This window comes from Corvus hawaiiensis, chromosome 4 (genome assembly GCF_020740725.1).
Source record: "Corvus hawaiiensis isolate bCorHaw1 chromosome 4, bCorHaw1.pri.cur, whole genome shotgun sequence".
Classification (NCBI taxonomy): domain Eukaryota; kingdom Metazoa; phylum Chordata; class Aves; order Passeriformes; family Corvidae; genus Corvus; species Corvus hawaiiensis.
The window spans coordinates 24,791,076-24,813,065 of NC_063216.1; the positions used below are offsets into that span (position 1 = coordinate 24,791,076).

The window sequence follows — 21,990 nt, forward strand, 5'->3', positions numbered from 1 at the left end:
GATTTTCTTTTTACTCTATTTTATAGGATTCAGATGACCAACAGCTTGTGATGAGTGGTCCTCATGATCAGAATTAAAGACCGAATTTGGCATTAGTCAGCTAATAAACACATTTTATTTACACTTACTGTGAAAAAAAGAGCACCTACATTACAGGGAATAAAATCTTGTTACAAACTAAAAACCAAAAGAGCACAGCTTTGTTTAAGATGCCTTCTATATAGCTCACAGAGATACCAGCCTCAGAAGTGTGGGCTGAATCTGAGCAGTACCAACTATGAGTGCTGAAAGCAAAACTGAGTCTAAACTAACCAGCCCAGAAGCAGACACCTCTCTGGGAAAAGCAGCTGATTTTCACTCACCTGCTATTTAACTGCTTTTAATCTTCTCCACAGACTTTAAAATGGCCACAAGCACACAGGGCTGTTAACTTGGCAAATATCCTAAATTTCCTAGTACTCCAGGCCTGTGCTTTCATTTTGGCTCAGTTGCAACTAGAACAGGCAAGTGTGAAACAGAACATGTGGTAAGCCTCTATTTTTAAACGGAGGGGATTTTTTTGCTAGTTTACTTTCCTGTTAGATATTCAGCAGCAGGAAACCACCATCCTGTCTGTCCCCTTGCCTCCTCTAGCTTCTCTGTCTTTCCTTGAACTTGGTTTGGTGTCTGGTTTACATCTCACCTCACTATACAAAGGGAAGCAGTAACTGAGGCAGCTTTAGGAAGAAATGCAGGTGTTAGGAAAGCATCCAAATGAACCATTTTTGTGAAGAGTGGACTATGAAGATGAACACCCCCTTGCCATGCAGAGTCCACATTCAGTTCTTCAGGTCTGAGAGGAGCAGCAGCAGCAGCTGCTCCTTCCCATACTGTATTTTTACCAAGCACAGTAGTAACAGCTGCCACTGTCACCACACACTATTAGAAATGGATCAAACTTGAGTTTGACTCACTGTCACCTCCCTTCCATCAAAATATTAATATCATCATGATAACGTGAGAACATGGAACAAACCACAAAACAGAAAGAGAAGATTTTCTTGCTGGCAGTAGTAACATCCCCCCAACATGTAGGGGGGCAGGAGGGAAACCCAGGAAAGCTTTAGTCACCTCTGGGAACTACGCCAGGAGGCCTTCCCTCAGAGCAAGGTGGGGGGAAAATCCAGGGTTGTTGATGCACAAGGAAGGGAGTATAATGTGTAAATACACATTCATCTGGATGAAACAGAATTTCCTCAGCTCCTTCCCCTGTCCCCCTACACAAGCCTGCTTGTTTTCATGGACATTAGAAAATTTAGAACACAAATGTGCTTAAACACAGTCACATCTAGGAGAGTTTTCCCCACAGAATTTAGCAATTAATACAACGCATGCTCTTTCCTTCTCCCCAGTCAATCAAAATATTAAGGCTCACAGAGACCAGAAGATAAAGTCCAAGCATTTATTTTTGTAATAATCATTAAATATTTTTATCACAAAAAAAAAAAGCTCCACAATTCATTAAAATCTTCTCTTACTGATAGGCTATTCAGCTCTATGTTTTTGATAGACCAGAACAAAAATTTCTTCTTGCTTTGGTGTTCAAATGAACCATACTTCCAAAATTAATATAGAGACACTGCCCATTAAACATGCCTAAAAATCTCTTTGAAATCAGTAGCATAAGGTTAAAATAAGTAATGCAGAAAGCGTCATGGTAAAATCATTTTAAAAATGCAAGACATTTTTAAAAGTTAAAAAGCAGCATTTTAGCACTGAAAAATAAATAATACACTTGAATATTCTCACTCAAATTTATATTATATATAGTTGGACTATTTTAAGGAAACATAACCCTTCCATAATTAACTTTTTTCATGCAACGTTGTTTATTTCAACAAGTCATGCAATATAAACAATATTTTACTTCAGCTGGCTGTTGCAACATAGCCTGGTACAGAAGTTTGATTTCTAAGTTAAGAGAAAGGAAGGGTGACAGAAGAAAATAATCTTGAAACAAAACGTGCATTATGTGCATAACACCATCCAAGCCAATGAAACTGTTCCTGCCTAACACAGGATGAATGTACAGTGGTTTGGGTGGGTGTTTTTTTTAAAGAGTGCATTGAAATCTCTGGAGCATGAGAGGTGCTACACACCAAGTTCAGTTCTAGCTGAGCATTAGGATACAGAACTGAAGGCAAATCAGGATAATCCCATCTTTGTACTTCATTATAAAGTTATGCTAAATATTTCTTGCACAGCCCCACCGAGTCTCTCCTGATACAGTCAAACTAATTTCCTGCAACACTAAACAAGCAGGACAGTCAGATGAACGTACTCATTTCAAGTATATTCACCTGTTTAAACACAGAGGTGTTTAAACCACACACTTCAGCCAAGTTTGACATAGGAGCATAGAAAAATCATAAAATCTAAACCACCTCTGAGAACTTCATACTGATTTCAAGCATACAGGAAAACTACCTACAAAATTGTGCAGGCTAAATTAGAATACATTCTTTACTTTGCAAACATGCTTTTAAAAACATGAAATATACTGTACATGAAATTCACTCTAGATACTTGCACATACAGACAGGTTAAAAAAAAAAACAAACAAACAAACCAAACCAGAAAACTTTTGGTCAACAAAAGTTTGTTTGCCTGACAATCATGACAGAAAGCAAGTGATATCCCAAAATGAATACCAAATACTATGTATTTTGTTATACATGCTTCTAAAAACCAAGGCTTTTATAACTAAAATTTGAAAAATATTAATCATATTATGCCTTCTAAAGTGGCTGGGGTGAGAAGCACCACTTAAAAAAACAAATATATTTCCTTTGGATTCAGACAAAGGAAACAATTCTTATTTAAAAACAACTATATAGCAGTTCTATAAAGTGCCTCTTTGAGGAAATACATCAACAGATGTTTTCCTTGTGCAAAATAGACATTTTTCAGCTCAAATCTTTGAAACACATATGCTCCCCAGAGTTTGTGTTCATGCATTACCTTCAATATTTGTAATTCAATAAAACTTCTAATCTATACCAAAACTATTTTTCTTTATTCAAACTGTGTACCACCCCTAATTTAGCTTTCAGGGTTTGAGCTAAAAACATGTCATCAGAAAACTCTGGGTTTCACTTTCTCATTTCTTAGTTTTTCCTTTAAGTCCTTTGCCCATTGTGCGTGTTTACTTTTGACTGTAGAAGTCTGTTATGGCAGGCTGTACGAAATACATTCTCTCCTAGGGAACAGCAAAGCCACATTGCATACCACTGGAATAAGACACTGTTAAAATCTTTAAAAGCAGCATTTAGGATCAAACTAAAGCCTGATAGAGAGATCTGTCTCCACTTTGAAATGCAAAATGCAAAACCTCTTGAAACTACTATTATTGGAGAGTGGATACTTGAAGTGTCCTGAAACTCAAAAAAAAAGTTACCTAAAAGTTAAGAGAAGGAAGCTGAAGCAGCCCAAGCTACTGCAAGTTTCAGTTGTAGGCTCGGGTCCACCTGCAGCCAAGCACAGATATGGCAAGAACAGAAACTGCACAGACAAGAGAAAGAGCCCAGGAGCCTGAGCCCAGTGCAGCAGAGCCAGGACACTCCAGCCCTTGGCTCCTCACAGGTAAGGCTCTGTCTATAGCAGCAAGGAAAGGTACAAAGTGTGACCCTCCCTCTCAGTCTCACCCTAGGCCGGTTACTAATTTGTATCGCTGAATTACTAATACTGGATTTAAGCTCTTCCACGCCAAGATCCATTATAGACTGCAGCTGGAGTGCTGGTAAGGGCCAGAAGAGAGAGCTTAGGTATTTCTTCGTAAACCACAAGGCTGCAGATAAAAGTTTCCAATGAACAAACAAAAATAACCACCCCAGAACACCAGCAGTCCTCCCCCTCAGATGTGCCCTCCCTCCTGGCCCACTACTATTTTGGCAGCCCATCATCTCTTCTGTGTGTAAGAGGAGTTTTCACATGTCTGAGCAGGAGAGGAGAAAAACAGGTACAAAGCTTATAAGAAAAAGTATGAAACACATAAACCAAAGTAACAGATGTGACTTAAATAAAATACAGGTACATTCAAGGAAACCAAGAGCTATTTGTCCATTTTAGAGAGGAGCCACCAAGAGTTTATTTGATCTGAACTGTCTCTTGTAGGAAAGGTATTCTGAATGTACCAGTGCACAGCTGGTCTGACCAGCCAGGAAGTTCATGCTGCAAAGGAGTCCTTCTTGGATAAAATGTGTAATCAGGCTCGTAGTTCAAGAGACAGCTCAGTGATGCCATGTAGATATCCGCAAATCTAGAGAGACGTCTTAGGAAGTAAGTTGGATTCTCATCAGTTCTGAATATGCTTCCAAACTGTGCATTGAAGAAATTCCTGTTCATCTCCCTGTCCCCCCAAAAAAGAGAAAACAAAGACAACGACGTGAACAGACCTGCACACATCTCTTCACCAGCTGGCATCCATAACCTGAAGCAAGCAGATGCTAAAACCTGTTCTATGTATTATTCTCTTGCCATTGTACTTCAAAACACCAAAATGTGCCACAGAAGTTTTTTACCTCTTGTGCATATACAACCCAGATCTAGAAATCACAGTTGTGAAGAGCCTCACACTTCTCCCACTAGAGATAAGTTGCTTCTGACATCAGAAACATGACATCTCAAACCTTCTTTTCTAGAGATTGTGAAGAAGACTTCTGCCTTTCTCTAAATCCTAATGACATCCAATGTTCCAAAGATAAGAGACTTCTTAAGAAAAGGCAAATATTGGGCTTAACACGCACCAAAAGCTTAAACACATCTCGGAATTAACTTCTGTCATTAGTCACTGCCAAGTAACATTCCCATTTTGTTTATTCCTACATTTCTGGGGAAGACTGCTGGTGGTACAGCTGCTGGCCTTGCCAACTGTGCACTTCACACACCCTGAATTTAGAGATTACTCCTTCATGACAATAGATTATTAGGACTTTTAGCCCTATTACCTATCTTTGTGATAAATCCATTGCTAAATCCAGTCTAGGGCAGAGCTCAGTTTCTATGTATTCTAAGACGTATCACATGTAATCTGCAGAAATCAAGTAAAAAACCTGGAAAAGTGACCTACATCTTGACAAAGAAATACATTCTTTATTCATGCAGAAGCTGTGTAATCAACAGTGACAGCTGAACACACGTGGACAGAAGAACCAAAATGAGAAGGAATGGGACTTGATAGGATGTTACCTTTTCACTCAAAAGTTACATCTGTTCTAAAGACAGGGAACGGGGAAAAGGGTCCGTACGTACAAAGTGTCAGAGGGGAGAAGAGCTGCACAAGAGACACGTAGAATATCACTTTAAAAATGTTTTATAAGATCTGTAATTACCAGGGAATATAAACCAGGGATGGAGAGAAATTCCAAAGAAACCTGTGGAAGATATTGTATAGAACCCTTGGCTACTAAAGAAGGCTGCAAATTCTTCCTCCCCTGTGTCTTACCTCATTTCCTTTCTTTCCTTCTTCCATTCTTCTAAAATCATTTGGGAATCAGGATCACGGTGAACCTGAAATGTAAAGTATGGATAACCTGTAAGTAAGGATAAATAAGCCTTTCCATTAACAAACCCTTATCAGCTAACAGGACACAAGCAACACTTCAGAGATCCATATACCAAAGTTATCCATGTCCATTTTAAACAACCAAAAGCAGGAATTGATCCAGGCTGACCAGTGGAGAAAGGAGACAAGATTTTGAGAAAACTCCTATTCATTAACCACACAAACAATTGCATTTATCTACAGTCAAACACTTCAGTGAGACTGAAAGCACTTGCAACATCAATGTCCAGCATTTAGAAACTTGGCTGGATCCCTTGGGCTCAACAGAGCCGATTACACACACACAGAACAAACCTGCATGTGTTCCAATAATCCTGTCAAGGTTTGCAGCCAGGTCATGGTTTGAATGTACTTCTCTGTGTTCATGATTTTAATCTCCGATCGTAACTCGGGAATAATCGCACCAGTGCGCCAGCCATGCTTCAGGGTCAAGTCCTATTCACCAAGAATTACAAAACACAGATCTTAGTCTTAAACAGAACTACTTAAAAGAAAAGAATCTGACTACTCTTTATCCCAAAGTGGCACTAATTTAACTGTTTTTTATGTACAAGCAGAAGTATAAAACAGTGGGACTTGACTGTGCTAATGGCCAACAGAATTCAATTTCAGATTAAGCTTCAAATCCTACATTTTTGAAGGGAGAGAGATGAAGAACACACAAGCACTTGCAAATAAACACTAATTCCTTAGGTTTAAACCAAACAGCAGGAAATTCCTGTGTAGATGAGAGCTCTGCTGCTGCCAGCAGTACCTGAAGGAGCTGTGTGCTAGGTTTGTGCTGTTTACCCACACTCCCAGCTGACAGAAGGCTACAACCAGGAGCCCCAGCTATTCAAGCTCCTCCTGACAGGTACAACACAAGGCAGCTGCCACCTGTGGTCTCTTCTCCATTCTGCCAGAGTAGAACAGAGCTGCATCCTCCTTTTGGCCCTCAATCTTCTGAAGCACCCAAAGTTACTGTTCCTTTTAAAAGCAGACTGAGGAAAAAATGTTAACATCTGCTGCTGCTGAAACATGTTACCAGAGCTTGGCAGCGGAAAAGTCACATGCAGGCATTCATGTGAAATCAATTACAAAAGGGCCAAGTGGTGGTCACTTCCCTAAAGTAACACTTCACAGAGCACTTGTTCGTAAGGTGGCAAAAAAATGCCTGGATAGTGGGGATTCAAATCAGAGCAAGATCTTGGGAAGAACGTTTACCATTAGTGACAGGAAGATTGCCTCCTGCATTCAAAATAGAAGTTCATTCCACTGTCATCCAAGTCAGGCATATCCTGTACATTTGGATCTCTGTGTTTACTCTCTGTTACACCTGACACAATCAGTATCTGGATTGGGAATACCACCTCACACATTCCTGACCACAGTTAGTAAACAACTTAAATGCTACAAGTCAGGTGGAAAATATGGTTGGCATGTTACACCCCCAGTGTTCTTCACTGGAAAAAAAAAAAAAAAAAAAAAAAAAAAAGGCAATATGGCTTAACTACCAAATTTTGTTGTATTTTAAAATCTCAAATGAAAGTGTGTTACATTGAATAACTGGGGAGGAAGAGAAGAAAACTAAAAAAGCCTCATCTTTTCTCTGATTTTGGGAAAGCAAACTACTTACTGCCAAGTCACTGTATATGTGGTCACCAAAGTAGAGAACCTTAGAGCCCCTCCAGCCAGTAAGCTTCAGAAATTCATACAAGTTACCCTGCAGAAATAATGACAGGGACATTGTAACAGCATGTGACCTGCACCTTCACAGGCACAAAAAAGGAACTTAGTACTCCACTAAAAATATTTTCATATCACAAATCTTGTCCTCATCTTATACACCATAAATCCCAAATTTTACAGGTGATTTCAGTGATAGTAGCACTTCAAGAGGCAAGGACATACAATACCGACAATGAATTTGTACAACTTCAGACATTAAAATAACTCTCTTAAAGAATGCATCTGCATTTTAGAAGACTTTATATCCAAAGAAGCTTGGGATTCTAGGAAACAGGTATTAAATTGGAACAGAAGGAGTCTATTGAAAGCATACCTGTTTGTAAATCTGGCCTTTCTGAAGCTTGTGAATCTTGTCCCAGAGCAAGACTCCCCTTTCATTCACCTTCCGAAATGGTCTAGAATAGATATACAATTGTTATGTTGCTGTAGAAATTCTGTCACTTCTTAGGAAATTAAAGTCTTAACATTAAAAATATTCATCTGTCAAAAGGAAAATTCCCTCTAGCATCTGAATTTTGTAAGAGAAAAAGCAAAACTCCAAAACTTCCACCTTAACCAGTGAAAAGCAATGTATCTCTCCAGTATACCTATGAGATTTATAAATACAGTTTGAGAACAACTGCTGAGAAGTAAAGCAGGGACCTGAGGCAGAGCAGAAGAAACAGCATGAATTGTCTGCCACTAAGGAGGAGAGAAGAGAACATAAAAAAAACCATGTGTAAGAATCCCCTAATCCCTTATTTTGTACACCTGGACAACTGAAGATGAGAGAGCACAGGACTGCGGCCAAGACATAAAGCAAAGTGGTTTTTAATTAAATGCAAAAAGTAAAGGGAAAATAATCCCACCTCCCTCTATTTCACTTTCAAATCATAAGCACACATAAAGAAACAGGTCATTTTCAAGGGTAAAAGTAGGGCATACACAATAGAAATGTGTTTACTTAATCACAACTAGTCCAAATATTCCAGTCTGTCAGCCAGACAGATGCCTTTTAAATATAATGTGTGATGGGGGAAAAAAAAAAAAAAAAAAAAAAAACAGAAGAAATTTCCAGATAAGGGTCTGATTTGAAAGGCATCAAGATTTCTCAGGTTTATTAGGAAAGAAAAACACTTCATCAACGTGCAAATAAGACGTTAAAAACAGCTTCTGTGGCCCTAAGTCACTCCAGTAGACCTGTGACAGCTCCTGAAACTTTCTTAGGCAAGAAAAGGTAAATATTTAGACTTCAGCATTAGGTGTCACTGCATTTTGTAATGACCTTACATAGGATTTCACCAAATATGATTTCATTTTACATTGCAGCCAAATGAAAATATTTCATAACACTCTATAGCCTTATATGGAAGAGCTGCTTGAATCATTCTTTACTGACTACACACCCACCTTCGCTTATCATTGAAAAAGTTTGGTTTTTCAGCCTGCACAATGACCACATCAAAGAGATCCCTCCAGTCCCTGCCAACGATGAACTTCATGCCTTTGTCCCTAAAAAGGACAGAGGGATATGAACAACAAAGCATAGCAGAGTGCAGTTATCTGTGCAATGTAATGAGTTACACTAGAGAACTCCATCTTCCCCATCCTTAAAGAATGCATAGTTAAGCAGCAAACACTGTTTAACAAACTGCTCACTTACACAAAGCTGCTGGGACTGTTTGTGATGAGAAACATCTTCTTGCCATGATCAGCCAGCTTTGCTAACACTGCACGAGTTTGTTCAGCATAGCAGATGTATTTCTCTGTGAGGATTGGGGAAAACACAGCATCAATTGAAAAATTCTTGTGAAAAACTTTGTCTGCATTCAACCAAGGGTTCAGAACACAGGGTTATACTTTAAGGCACCTTTAACAAGTGGGAATAACTCTTTCAAGATTTAAAAATTTACAATTTGTAATCTTTAAATAAAGAAGCCAGAAAAATCATATACTATCAGTAAGAAAAGCTTTGATAGATTATACCATTAGTACTTACCAATATCTGCTTCAATTGCTCTGTACATTATTCCTTTGATATGAACATCTCTGATTGAATCCTGTAAGGAAAGCAATGAGCAGCAAAGAATCTTTTCAAGTGTAACATCCATGCTCACTGCATAGCAATAGTTACTTGTTTTTAAAACAACTCCTTTCTTAACACTTCCAATTTTACAGAAATGCCATGTAATGTAATGTTAAATAGATAGATAGATAGATAGGTAGATGTGTGTGATGTCACCACTAAACAAAGAGTAAGCCTGTCCTCCAAGAAATTAACTTCATTTTGGGAAGTACAAAACTGTACAGCAAAGGGGCTGTTTTACATAACTGTGAGAGGTTGCTCAGAAGGGTGAAGTGGGGTGAAAGCCCTCTGCAGAAGCAGAGTCATCACAGATTTCCAGTGACCTTTGGAGCAGAACACATTCCTTCCCCCTTGCAAAAAAAAAAAAAAAAAAAACAAAAAAAAAAAAAACAAAAAAGTTGTACATCTGACAGATTTTAGATTACAATCACTAACAAATGCCCTGATTATTTACATAAGAAATTTACACACAGATGAAAGAAGCTGAATGCTTGAACAAAGTATTTATAAGGCGCTCTGGACGCATTTAATAGCTCTCCTCAGCCAGCTCTGCACCAGCCAGCTTTGTTTAGAACAGTGGTAGTGCCATTTTGGTACTTACATGGGCTATGTCCTCAAAAAATACCACTACAGGGTTTCCAAAATGCTTCTAATACTGAATAGTGCAGAAATTTCTATACACACTTCAGCAGAAACGACAAGAACTGGCCTTCTCTATGTTACATAACCATAACATAAAATTAACTCCTCTGCAGGACACATCCTGAGGAATCAAGAGGGTAAAATTATTCTAGACTAGTGCTAGAGTTTTTCTGGAGGAGGAAGAGAGGTAAACAGGCAAAATAGATAGTCTAAAAGCCCAAGATAGCAAATGATTGTACGCTAGCCAAGATGCAGTAAAACTGAAAGCTCCAAATGGGAATTCCCTATAGCCTCTTACATTCCCTATAGCTTGTTAAATTCCTGATAGTGCGAAAAAATATGTTCAACAACAAAAGAACTTTTATTGCCTTAGAAGATCTTCTTAACTTTCCCCCTATTCACTCCTCAAACCTACCAAAAGAGCAACAGCCCTAGAACGTCAGCTTTCAAACATATTTCAATTGATTCTTTTCCAAGCTCTACCTTATTTTACTCATGTTTTTATGGCTGTATATCCATAATTACTCCATACAAAACCTAAGGTGAGGTATTTCACTGAGGCTGACACAATGGGTAGAAGCTTCCTGAAGTGTTCACAGAGAAGACACACAAATATACAAGTTAATCCAGATCTTCAAGACTTGACACCTACCTTGACATCTTTGTACAGATGAACAGGTTCATAGTCTATGTTGTTTTTCAGAAAGTATTCATTCACACAGGAAAGGAGTGTCATTTCTGGCAAGGAAAATATATCCATGAATTGCTTCATTGTATTTCCTTGTGAGCTCTACAGTGATGGGAAGAAAAGGAAAGAAAAACAAATCAGGCATTTCTCAGATTAGAACAGTTTCATTTGTTCAGTATAAACACTTCAGCTTAGTTGCAGATACTCAGCTTTTGCCATCCCTGTTCACATTGCTACAGATTCTTTTTCAACTAAGACCTTCAATAAAGTACCCCCAAAAAAAGTGTTGTGATCGATTCTTCAAATAAATCCAACTCATTACTCTTAAGAGCAGTATTTTAATTCATAAAAACAAGACAGTGCTCAGCTAAAAGTCAAGAGAAGGCCTTCACTAGAAGTCTGTACCTCCAAAAACAAGAGGCACTGATGGATGAGGGATGGAAGTTCTCTTATTAGTTTGTGGTTTTTTAAGTAAAGTGGAATAGTAATGAGGATTGCAAAACAATTTACCTCCTTGAAATGAGACCATAAAAAGTTGTAAGGATCTACAATAACCAGTGCAATAACAGAGGAAGAAATTTCTATTCTGCAAAAGCTGTAACAATAGTTATGTTTCACAGAAGTAGAGAATCTCATTATATAACAGCAAATACAGCCCAAATACCTCTCAATAAGTAGGGAAGTAAAACAAGCAGCTTGGGATCAGAGTAACATAGAGCAGAGGTTGCAAGGCCCTGCTGGAGGTCATGTTGTCCAAACCCCCTGCTCAAGCAGGGCCACCTAGGGCCAGCTGCCCAGGACCTTGTCCAGATGGCTTTTGTATCCAACCACAGAGACTCCACAACCTCCCTGGGCAACCAGCCTGTGCCAGTGCTAGGTCAGCCTCACAGCAAAGGAAGCATTTCCTGATGTTCAGAGGAAACCTCCTGTGTTTCAAGTCTGTGTCCCTTGCCTCTTGTCCTGCCACTGTCCTTTCCAAGATCAAAGAAAGTATAGACCTAAACAGACCAAGGCATCTGGGAACACCAGAGTGATATTCACAACTGCTGCAGAGACTAGATTCAGGAATTCTAAATTCAGCTCCTTAAAATAAGAACAAGTACAAGAACAATAAACCACTCCACATCACAAAGAAGGGCTTTTCATGTCAACATGGAATTAACATCTGTACACAAAAGGAGTGAAATAAACTTGGCTTTTTAGCAAAAAGTCAGCTTCATTCTTCATTTGGGAAAGAGGAAGCAACCCACCAGAGGGAAAAACCAACTCTCTTGACAAAGTTCAAGATCTAACTTAGAAGTTTCATCTTCTATCACTCATCTTTTGTCAAATCCTCTTACTGTCACTCTGCCAGTTGCATGCAAGAGTTGCCTCCATGCATTTTCTTGCTGCTACACCACCTAAGCCATCAGACTACCAGGAAAAAGTAAAGTACATGAACCAGATATGGTTCATTTCCCAGCCTTTATCAGATTGTCTCTGCAACACTGAGCAAGTCACTTGATTTTCTGTGTTCCACCACTCTGTCTGTATGACTTGGTAAGGCAACAGTCAGAGAAGAAACTACAGTGAGCAGGAGAAAGAAAAGTTATTTGTCACTTTCGAGGGCAAACTTCACATACAGCACTGAACTGAAGTCAATGATATATTGAGAAAATGTAACTGGTAGTTATAATGAGAACAAAATTTAAACACCACTATCCTCATGCCAAAAAAAAAACCCAAATCAAACAAAAAAAAGCCCCACAAAATGAAAAAATAAAAACAAACAAACAAAAAACCCCCAACCGATTTTAAAAACCATTTTGTGGTTTTACCTTTCCATAAAAGTCACTCATTTGTTCTAAAGGGACATGGGAACCATCATACATTGCAATGACTTCTTCATCTGGGACAACACTGAGGCCTCTGGAAAACAACACTAGCTTTAGCTCAAAAGTCAGAGTAAAATTTTCAAGTAATCACCGAACTCTGAGAGAATAACACTTAGATCTGGATCTTATTAAAACAATAATAATGTAACAGAAACACTTTTGTTTTTAAGTTAAAACAGCATCTTTCCTTACCAAACAAGTAACATTTTAACAGGCTCATGCATGCAGAACACATTCCAATTTTAAGTCATTTCTACTTTCTTATGGGAAAAGAGCTTATTAGTCTCCATTAAACCTATGCCTCAAGGGGTTTTTAAAGAAGTGGTTGGAACTTCCAGTTTCTTAACACAAAGTAATTCCTCACTCTGCCTTTTCTTTTATACAGCTTTGATGATATGATAGTGTTTAAACCAGATTATTCTGCAGCATGACCTTGAAGATTTAAGGGAGTGAAAAATATACGCAACCCTTAACTAAATAAGAATTTCTTTTAAACTGTATGAAGAGTTCAGTTTCTCAAAACTGAAAATTACTTGAAGGATAGCTGATAAATAATTAAAACATTAAAATATAACAACAAATGGGAAAGAAGAGTTTATCAACTATTAAGAGATTAAAGGCTTTGGTTTGATTATGAATGTTTACAGTATCAAGCATCTTGCCCTAAAGCATCTCAAAGACCGCAGGCATGCAAACATCTTCACAAGAGGCCACAGAAATGTTGAGATTTTACTTGAGATTAAAAAAAACACTAATGAAAACCAGATCAGCTGGTCTCTTTTTTCCAAACCTACTTATGGTGTTTTGCAGCCTTGTAAAACATACCATTATTTCAGTGGCTCCCTTTCTGTGGTCTGACCAAGAAGCGTTGCCAGGCATTAAAAAATAAATTGATTCACAAGCCTAGAGCTTTCAGTGCTTAGAGTCCACACCAGCTTTGCAGTGGAAAGGCATGAAACATGAACTTCCTCAGGGCTTCTGTGGTGGCAGAGTCCCACACTAACCAGCTCCTTTACTGCACTTCTGCCCCCACACCAACTGGTACACAACTCTGAGCTGTTGCTGGCAGGACTCCAGCATTCAAGTCACTCTTGTGCACAAACAGGGCAGATAATACTTGTGTTTTGTAACATACAGAGTTCAGCATCACCCCCTCCACAGCAGCAAACACAAATGCAACCAAAATGTAAACCAGATCCCAAGTAACACCACCAGATTTGAGAAGGTACCTTCTAGTCTGCACACAGCTATGCCAAGTGGTATTTGAATACTGCTGGAGAAAGCACTTGAGCATCAGGAGCTACTTAAGCACAAATCAACAGAGCACAACAGACAAGTGAAAACCACAGTGAAGAGATGACTGCCTAGGCAAAGCTCTAGATTACTTTTACCACAAGACTCACAGTCCTGACACAGTTCACTGTGCAGCTGTATAACCACACATCATCTTGACATCAACCCTCAGAGCCTTCAGCTTCTCTTTTCCTCCCCTCATCCCTGTACAGGTGTTTGGGGAAACAGCATGAAGGTGGTGCAAACCACCATTTCCAGGTCACACCACCTTTTGGACCCAAACTTGGGTATTTTGTCCTCATGGTGGGTGATGGAAAACAACTAAGAGTGCAACAGAATAAACTTGGGTAAAAGTCTTTTTGTCCAATGACTTTATAAAGGTGCTCTGGCTTCTGGTTTAACTTAAAATCTGGTACCGAATGTGGTGCAAGTTTGATTTGGTTGATGTGTCCAAACTTAAAAGCTCTGTGCAAACACAGCAGGACCTCTCAAGTGTCTCCACAACCACACCAAAGTCATGCTAACAGGCACTCTGTGACAATTATTTACATAGAAAGCAACAGCAGAGAAGTCATCAGGGTATTTTTAGATGTCTTTCAGCACAATTTAACAGCCGGAAACAAAGTGAGTCAGCACTATGTGACCAACCAGCTTGCCAATTCTCCCAGGGCTGAACTGGGCAATCAGCTGTGCTGGGTCAGGCAGTAGATGTGTACACGTCTGGGTGTACACAGAGAGGTGCAAAGAAAACCCCTTCCAGCAAGGTTGCAATGCTCATTCGTGCCTGTGCTCATCAGGGCACAGCTCCTGGTAAGAATCCAAGCTGTACACTAATAAACGCAGTTAAAAGACTCCAAAAATAAGAGCATGTATAGTTATCATAGAGAGAAGGTAACTTTACCCACCTGTAAACTGTTCCCAGCTGAATATAATGAAAAGCATCAATCTTCATTAATAATGCCTTGCAGGTCAGGAAAAAAAAGAAAATAACAATTTTTATCACATCAACTATTTGACATGAAATTACAAGAATCAAAGCAATTTTATCTACAACCTTTCTGTCTCAAGAACACCTGAGCACTCTCCCTTCAACTTTCTTCACAGCTTGAAAATACTTTTATCAACGACTTTTACCTAGGTTTATCCTGTTGCACCCTTCCCCACCCACCATGAGAACAAAATGCCCAAAATATTTCCTACTTAAGAGCCATTTAAAAAACAATAATTAATAATAATAATAATAAAGCTTGCTATTAAAGACAGGAACATGAAACAAAATCCTTACACATCAATGCAGAGTGAAAAGTTAGAAGGCTTAAAAGCTCTATTTATTTTCTTTGGCCATGTTCTCCACAGTACATAACTCATCACAAAGTTGTTTATACATACCCGGTGCACATCATAATGAAGGCCTCGGATGGCAAAATTGGGATCATAATCATATTTTCTTATTTCTGCAGGATACTAAGAAAAGAGAGCAACGATTTGATTTGAAAACCATAATCAAAATGAATAAAAATTGTTTCTGCAAAATTTTAAAAGTCTAAGTTTCCTATGCTTCTCATTTGCTCTAATCATTTAAGAGAATTTTTCATAGGCTGGTGAGATTTGCAGGAACATATGTACACAGTGCAAGACAAGTCAAACATTTTTCCAAAATCCAAGGTCATTGTTTTAAATTTAAGTCCATCCTGGAACCTGAACATCCAGGTACTCTGTAGTGATTACCTTTGAACATTAGCCTCTTGTTCAAAAAAGTCAATTTAATATATTATTAATACATTCTTAATACAGTAAAAAAAATTTTCTTTAGAGATGCATTTGAACTAAATGTCTGTCATGCACTCTTCCCTCAGGTTCTTTATATATAATGTAGGTAGCTCACACCATTATACATTGTGAGCTGTAGTCTAACATTTTTTAGTACAAGCCCATTTTCAGTCAGCTCTAATTTTGTCCTGCTTTAAGCACAGGTTGCCATGAAAAGAAATGTTAGGTGCATTTCTTGGGCTAAGGGTTTTGTCCACTTGTTTTTAAAGGGTGAAATGCTTCAGTGGCTTCAATAAGGCCTGAGAAAACTATCATTTCCTTGATTAAGCCACTGGAAGGCAATCCTTCATTTTCCTCCCACAGGTTACATCAGCCTTAGAACCTGACACTGTTTTTCACCTTCTCTACAACACTCTCTATACATATACGGCTAATTTACAAGCCTTCAGGGAAAAAGTGCATTATGCAGCTTCAACAGAGCCTCTAGCTACTTTTACAAGAAATAAACTGCAATTTCCCCCCAAAGTTCTTATCTTGCTGACGAGGACGTGCTCTGCAACTGCTGTAGATTGCATTTGTACTGAGTACAGGCATCTGCAGTTAAAGAAAACAGTCCTATCATCCCTACTACCACTTCCAGAAGATGTGGGGCAGGCTACTGATCTGAAAGAAAAACAGCATCAAAAGCCTACAGACAGGTTGGAAGAGGTGTGGGTTTGGTCAGGGAACATGAAGCAGAGACAGAAGGGAAATCGTCAGGGAATGATAGAGAATGTGATCAACTGAAAACTACTATGCACTGCACGTGCCCCAAAGCAACCACATCAAGCAGGTACAATGAGATTTATTTCTGACTTTATCAAATTTCCACACACTTGACTTGCTACTTTAATTTATTCTACTAGAAAGTTGTCTTTCCAGATACACGTCAGTGCACGCAAAGAAAAGATTGAGCTTACCCTGGCACACAAATCAAAGCTTCCTTGCAAACCAAACAAAGAAATGATGAAAATGGTACTGTTTGCTTACCCCAATTTTGGTAGGGATAAGCATAACTGGACTGAAACAGAAGTCCTGATAAAAAGGCACAAGGCCTGTGCATCAGGAAAGAAAAAAACCCAGGAGCAAGAGCTTACATAGAACACCTGCTGCCAGCTTCGTAATTAGCATTAAACTCATGTTTATTCTCTTGGACAATTCCTTGCTTCCTACACTGCATTTTGCAATTTTTGATGTATTACCTCACACTGCAAAATTGGCCATCTTTTAGGTTGACTGTGACAGTCATAATGGACACTGTCTAGAGGGTTTTGTTCTAATGGTAAAGGCAAAAAAAATATTAACAATACAAGCAGCTACAGAGATAGCACCAATAAAAACTGCTGTCCCTCTAAATTCCAAAAGGAGACAATGTATTTCAATAAGCTGTCTCAAAAATTAATTACAGCTTTGTTTAGTAGAAGTCAGGAAATTTTAACTGAGACAAACTGGAAGGCTATTGCTACCCAAATCCATTCAAATAGTAAAAGCAGAACATGGTTAGAATTTTTGTCTACAAGAATTAATCTTGACTCCTACAGTAGCATGGGTTTTTCCAAGAACCACGTAGCTTTAATAAAGTATATTTACACATTCCACAGAAATTGCTATCAAGACATGCCAAAATTGCAGGGAGATAAAGCTGTGTATGCTTGTAACACCCATGAAGTTTTGTTTGTTCTTCCAAGGATATTTATAGGTGTTTATATATAGCTCCTAACCTTTAGATTCAAATACGAAAGTAGAATTACACCACGCATTCGGATTTAGGTTGCATAAAAATACACAAGCAGTTTCATTAAGATACTCCATGGACTTTTTGTCTTTTGCTCTCCTGCAAGTGCTACAGTTTAATTAATTTTGCTGCTTCTAGTTCACATGGGGCTTTTTCCAGTCGTTCTCCCAGCTTCAGTTTCCAAAGTCACCCATCTCCACTTCCTGACACATGGGAACTTCTCCCATCCCCAAACTTGACAACAACCAGCTCCAAACTGCCTGGATGTCAACTGGTCACCGATGCAAGAACACTGCTTGGAGAGGAACAGGGCAGTGCTCTGAGCTGAACACTTCCTTGTATCCAGGCTCTGATTCCTGCACACACTGCCCCTTCAGCCAAGGCAGCCGAAATGCCAGGTACACACATAGAGCACCTCGCAAGCACTCAGTGCAATCAAAGCCCTGCTGAGAAGTCCAGCTAAAAATATTTCATAGGGAAATTAATTGCTGCACTCACAGCAAGGGATAAAACACAGTGATGGTAACTTTTAAGCTTCTTATTTATTAATGTGACTCCAATAAGTGATATTCAGGAACAAACAACAAACCTCATGCCCCCATTAAGAGATAAAACAAATATAACTGTATTCCTTAACAGACTGCTCTCTGCTCAAAACTGCAGCTGAGAATAAAACAGGGCTTCTGCTGTGCATGTGTAGCTGTTGTACAAAATGTGCTATAAGGGAGCCAAGCTAGGACTGAGGCATGAAAAGATGATTTATGCCTCTCAGTCAAAAATGATTTATTATACTCTTCAATCATATATTTATTGTTATTCCATTAATTTTACTTACCCGATGCTCATTAATAAGAAGATCTCGAGCAGCATTGAATATGAGAGTGTGCAGGTGTTTAGAATAAAAGACCAATGTGTAGTCATAATCGAACCCATAAATCTCAATGTCTGACAGGCTCATTTCATTGTTTGAAAAAATAGCATCTGGATTCAGCATGTTACTCATAATTGAAGGAACCAACTCTGAACAGGGGAGAGGAAAAAGAAGTTACATCAGCCTTGCAGTTTTATTTAAATAAAGACATAGAAATCCATTAGCAATTGCTAAGTACTGCTAAATGATGATGGAAACTATCAAATTAATTCACACTAACCAGCTAATCCTTAAGAATATAATGCTATTGAACATGCTGTCCCTAACTTGTCTTGGTGATCCATAGTTTTTATTCAAAGCACACTATTCTCTGCAGTCCAAGTTTGAAGAGAAGATGCATTTTGGCATCTTGCTTATCAGAGAACACCAGACATAATTTTTTGCTAACTGCGTTAACACATTTATTAATGCTTTTGAAAATTAATTTGGAGTTGAAGAATATTATTACATTATTATTACTACTACTCTAGGAGCCTTGTCTTCTCCTCCCATTACTTGGTCCAGCTCCTGCCCCTGAAGCAGAACTGACATTGTTTTAATTTGATATTGCTTTAAATTTTTTTTAACCATTTTAAGGTTACCACACTACTCAATTTCAACTCACACAAGTAAACTTTATGTGACTGTGTATATAACTGTCACATACACATTGCTGTGCTTATTAAATTCCTAGAAAATCAGAAAACCAAAAATATTCTGCTTATTCTCTGCACACACACAGAGTGCGTAAACCACTTCCATTTTTAAGGGTATGTTTCTGTTGATATTTGATGGAAAAGTACACTGAGAAGTTAAAACCGTAATATATTAGGTAACTTTAGGACCAACACCAATGTCAGTACTAAACACTGAGAGTGTTTATATTCCTTGTTTACAAAACTTGAAAAATCAACATTAGGAGGTTAAATGCTACTCTCCTGGCAGCATAAAACATAAGCACGTTTTCCTTCCTTCCCTTCTCATATACAGTCTTTATACTCCAGACTGCTCTACTAGTGGAAAAAAAGGGGAACATTCATCTTAAATCCGTGTTTGAAAAGGTGAGTTTAAAGGGAATATGCTTTGTTTGGTTACTTTCCATATAGGTCTAAAAGGAATTGCTGAAGCTTCTCTCAACACCTTCAGCTCTGAGGACAGATCCCTACATGCTCCATCATTGAAAACATCTCAACAAGGCAGGTCGGTGTGCAGACTTCAGATGCAGACACCCAAATCTTTTAATTTTCAAGAGAGGAAGAAAAGCAAATTCACTGAGTTTAATTCCAAACTTCAAATAAAGCCCAGCAATCAAATCAAATGCAATTTGACCTGCTCTGGTTAAGGCAAATACTCCTACTCCATAGAAAGGGCCATGGAACATTCAATTTACTTGAAGCCATAAGCACACTTTTTAAAGGGCTTCCAAAATCACGTTACAACACCTATTTCTGTATTATAAAGTATTTTTTCAAATGTCAATTGTGCAGATTGGTGAGTCAACACTTGTTTTAAAAATAAAGATATTTATGTAGCTATATATAGATAAAAAGATACTTCAGCTGAAAAAAAGCTTGACTAGTTGCTGGCTGAAAACAGACAGTATAAACAGTTGGCTATTAGACATTCTGGCCAGTAGACAGCATCACAAGTGCTATAAATCTTGGGTCAAAAAACAGGAGACCTTTGTCATCTCAACGCTGTAACTAACTGAAATATCATATATATGAAGCCACTGGGTAACTTAGCTTGTAATACAATACTCTGAAATATTCTAGAAGCAGTTGCCTCATCTTTCACCAATTCACACCCACTGACCAACTTATTTTCTCACAACATTACCCTACCTCAGCACTTAAGTATTATTTGGGTGTGGGTTTGAACAAGAAAAAGTTAATTCCAAAAACAGGAAAAGAAAAAATAGAATCAAAATAAAAGGCACTTCCCTTCTTCCTATCCCTTATCTCACCCTCCAAAGCCCACAGACCTCTCTTGAAATCACTAACATAGCTTTTAATTTCACTTCTAAAATGTTGACACTATTTTACATTCATAAATGCTTTGTTTGCACCCAGCAGTGTGAAGTCCCAGTTCACATTCAAGACTCCTAAGTGAGGATAACACAATAATTTCTTTTTTTAAAGGCAAAACATGCAATATAAAGCACCATCCATTGCCACTACAGGACATGCCCTCCACTTGGTATTGTGGAGCACACTGCCTCTTTTTCTTTCAGCTCTCAGAAAAGACCACATACTCAAACAAATATTATCTTGGTAATACTCCTCCCACCGGAGCAAGGGCAGAAGCAAGAAAGCGTTTCTCCCCTAGCTTTTTGCCTGGCTAGGCTGAAGAGCAGGGCTTCCTAAGGTCACGTATGTACCGTGAGCATTTTATAATGCCTCACACAGTGTTAGAATAGAACCACAGGCAGAATTAAAAGAGTCGTCGAAAACTCCACAGCAATTTAACGTTTTGGAAGAGCAGCCTATTTCAGAATAGTTGTGTATATATATAAAAGTCATCAAAGAGATGACCAACTTCTCGATATTCTTTCTACATTGCTTTTCCACACAACACGCCTCCACCTTGCCCGGCCCAAGCTGCGCTGTACGAAAGGCGCTCCGAACAGCCGCGGCCCCGGACGGGCGATGGTGTGACGGGCTCAGCCCTCCCTTCGAGGGGAGGATGAAGGGGCAGCCGCCCCCACAGCCCGTGTCCCCGGTGTCCGGCCCACAGGACCCACCCGGTGAGGGTCTCCCCGCGCTCCCGGTTTGGCCCTGAGCACATCACGGGAGCGCAGAGCACATGGACGCCGCAGCCGCTGCGGGACGGACCCGCGGCTCGCCCCCTGGACCCTTCCCGCTGCCCCCACAGGCTTCGCCCTTGCCCCGCTCCCAGCCGCCACCACGGATCCATTCCCTCCGGGAGCGGCGGCGCTCCGGCCCGCTGAGGGGGAGCCGCGCCGCTGCCGCCCGCGGGCGTCGCTCACCCTTGGTGACCCTCTTGGCCTCCTTGTAGCGCGACCACAGGTAGCTCTTCATGTCGGGCGACGGCTGCTGCTGCTGCTGCGGGGCCACGGTGCAGAGGGGAGCGGCCCCCGCGGCGGGCAGGACGCGGCCCCGCCGCCCGCCCGCGCCCGCCCGCCCCGCCGCCAGCAGCGCCCGCGCCGCCACCGCTGCCATGCTCCGCGCTCAGCCCCGCCGAGCCGCTCTACCGCCGCCGCCGCCGCCGGCTGAAGTCACTTCCTCGGGCCCCGCCCCGGGCCGGGAGGCGGGCCCGGCCCCGCGGCCGCAGGTAGCGGCGGGAGGCAGGGCTTGGCTTCCCCGACGCCCCGGCGCTGTCTCGCCTCGGCCCCCCTGCGCCGGGCGGGCTCGGCTGCACCGGGAAGCGGTGCCTGAGGAGCGGAGCGCAGTCGGCGCGGCCCCGGGGGCTCAGCCGGTGGGGTCGGGCCCCGCGTCTCCCATCTGCCGTCCCGAGGAGGGAAAGCAGCGTCCCCCCATCCACCGACAGCGCCGGCACCGTTTTATCAGCGCTGCTGGGCAAGATCAAGGAGAGCTGCGTGGGGAATATACCCCGATCTCATGGCTCTGCTGCTCTTCAGGTCCCTGCTGTGCTCGGAGCTGCCTGGGATTCTTTCACCACAA

General features: G+C 40.2%; 2 protein-coding genes across 3 annotated transcripts in view; one reads left to right on the forward strand and one right to left on the reverse strand.

Annotated features, from left to right (window-relative positions):
• Nucleotides 1-1,428, forward strand: part of STAB2 (stabilin 2) — a 77,505-nt gene extending 76,077 nt beyond the window's left edge. For both annotated transcript variants that reach the window (XM_048301125.1, XM_048301126.1), the window contains one exon: nt 27-1,428. In XM_048301125.1, the coding sequence (XP_048157082.1) occupies nt 27-77 (51 nt within the window). In that variant the 3' untranslated portion in view covers nt 78-1,428. The remainder of the gene's footprint in view (nt 1-26) is intronic.
• On the reverse strand, nt 1,428-21,480 carry NT5DC3 (5'-nucleotidase domain containing 3). The gene is made up of 14 exons (XM_048301127.1): nt 21,336-21,480; nt 18,272-18,456; nt 15,282-15,356; nt 14,798-14,853; nt 12,543-12,633; nt 10,690-10,827; nt 9,309-9,369; nt 8,973-9,075; nt 8,720-8,821; nt 7,644-7,725; nt 7,218-7,304; nt 5,897-6,037; nt 5,483-5,547; nt 1,428-4,387 (listed from the first exon to the last, which is right to left on the reverse strand). The coding sequence occupies exons 1-14, from the start codon at nt 21,385-21,387 to the stop codon at nt 4,126-4,128; spliced, it is 1,500 nt and encodes a 499-aa protein (XP_048157084.1). The 5' UTR covers nt 21,388-21,480; the 3' UTR covers nt 1,428-4,125.
• Between the last annotated feature and the right edge of the window lie 510 nt (nt 21,481-21,990).

What these genes read in the sequence shown, in the direction of transcription:
- NT5DC3 (XM_048301127.1), bottom strand. Translation starts at nt 21,387, where the DNA reads ATGAAGAGCTACCTGTGGTCGCGCTACAAGGAGGCCAAGAGGGTCACC. An exon ending in TTCTTATTAATGAGCATCGG is followed by an intron (nt 15,357 to 18,271) that starts GTAAGTAAAATT and finishes CTCTTTTCTTAG; the next exon opens with TATCCTGCAGAAATAAGAAA. An exon ending in AAGGAAAGAAAGGAAATGAG is followed by an intron (nt 4,388 to 5,482) that starts GTAAGACACAGG and finishes TTGGGGGGACAG; the next exon opens with GGAGATGAACAGGAATTTCT.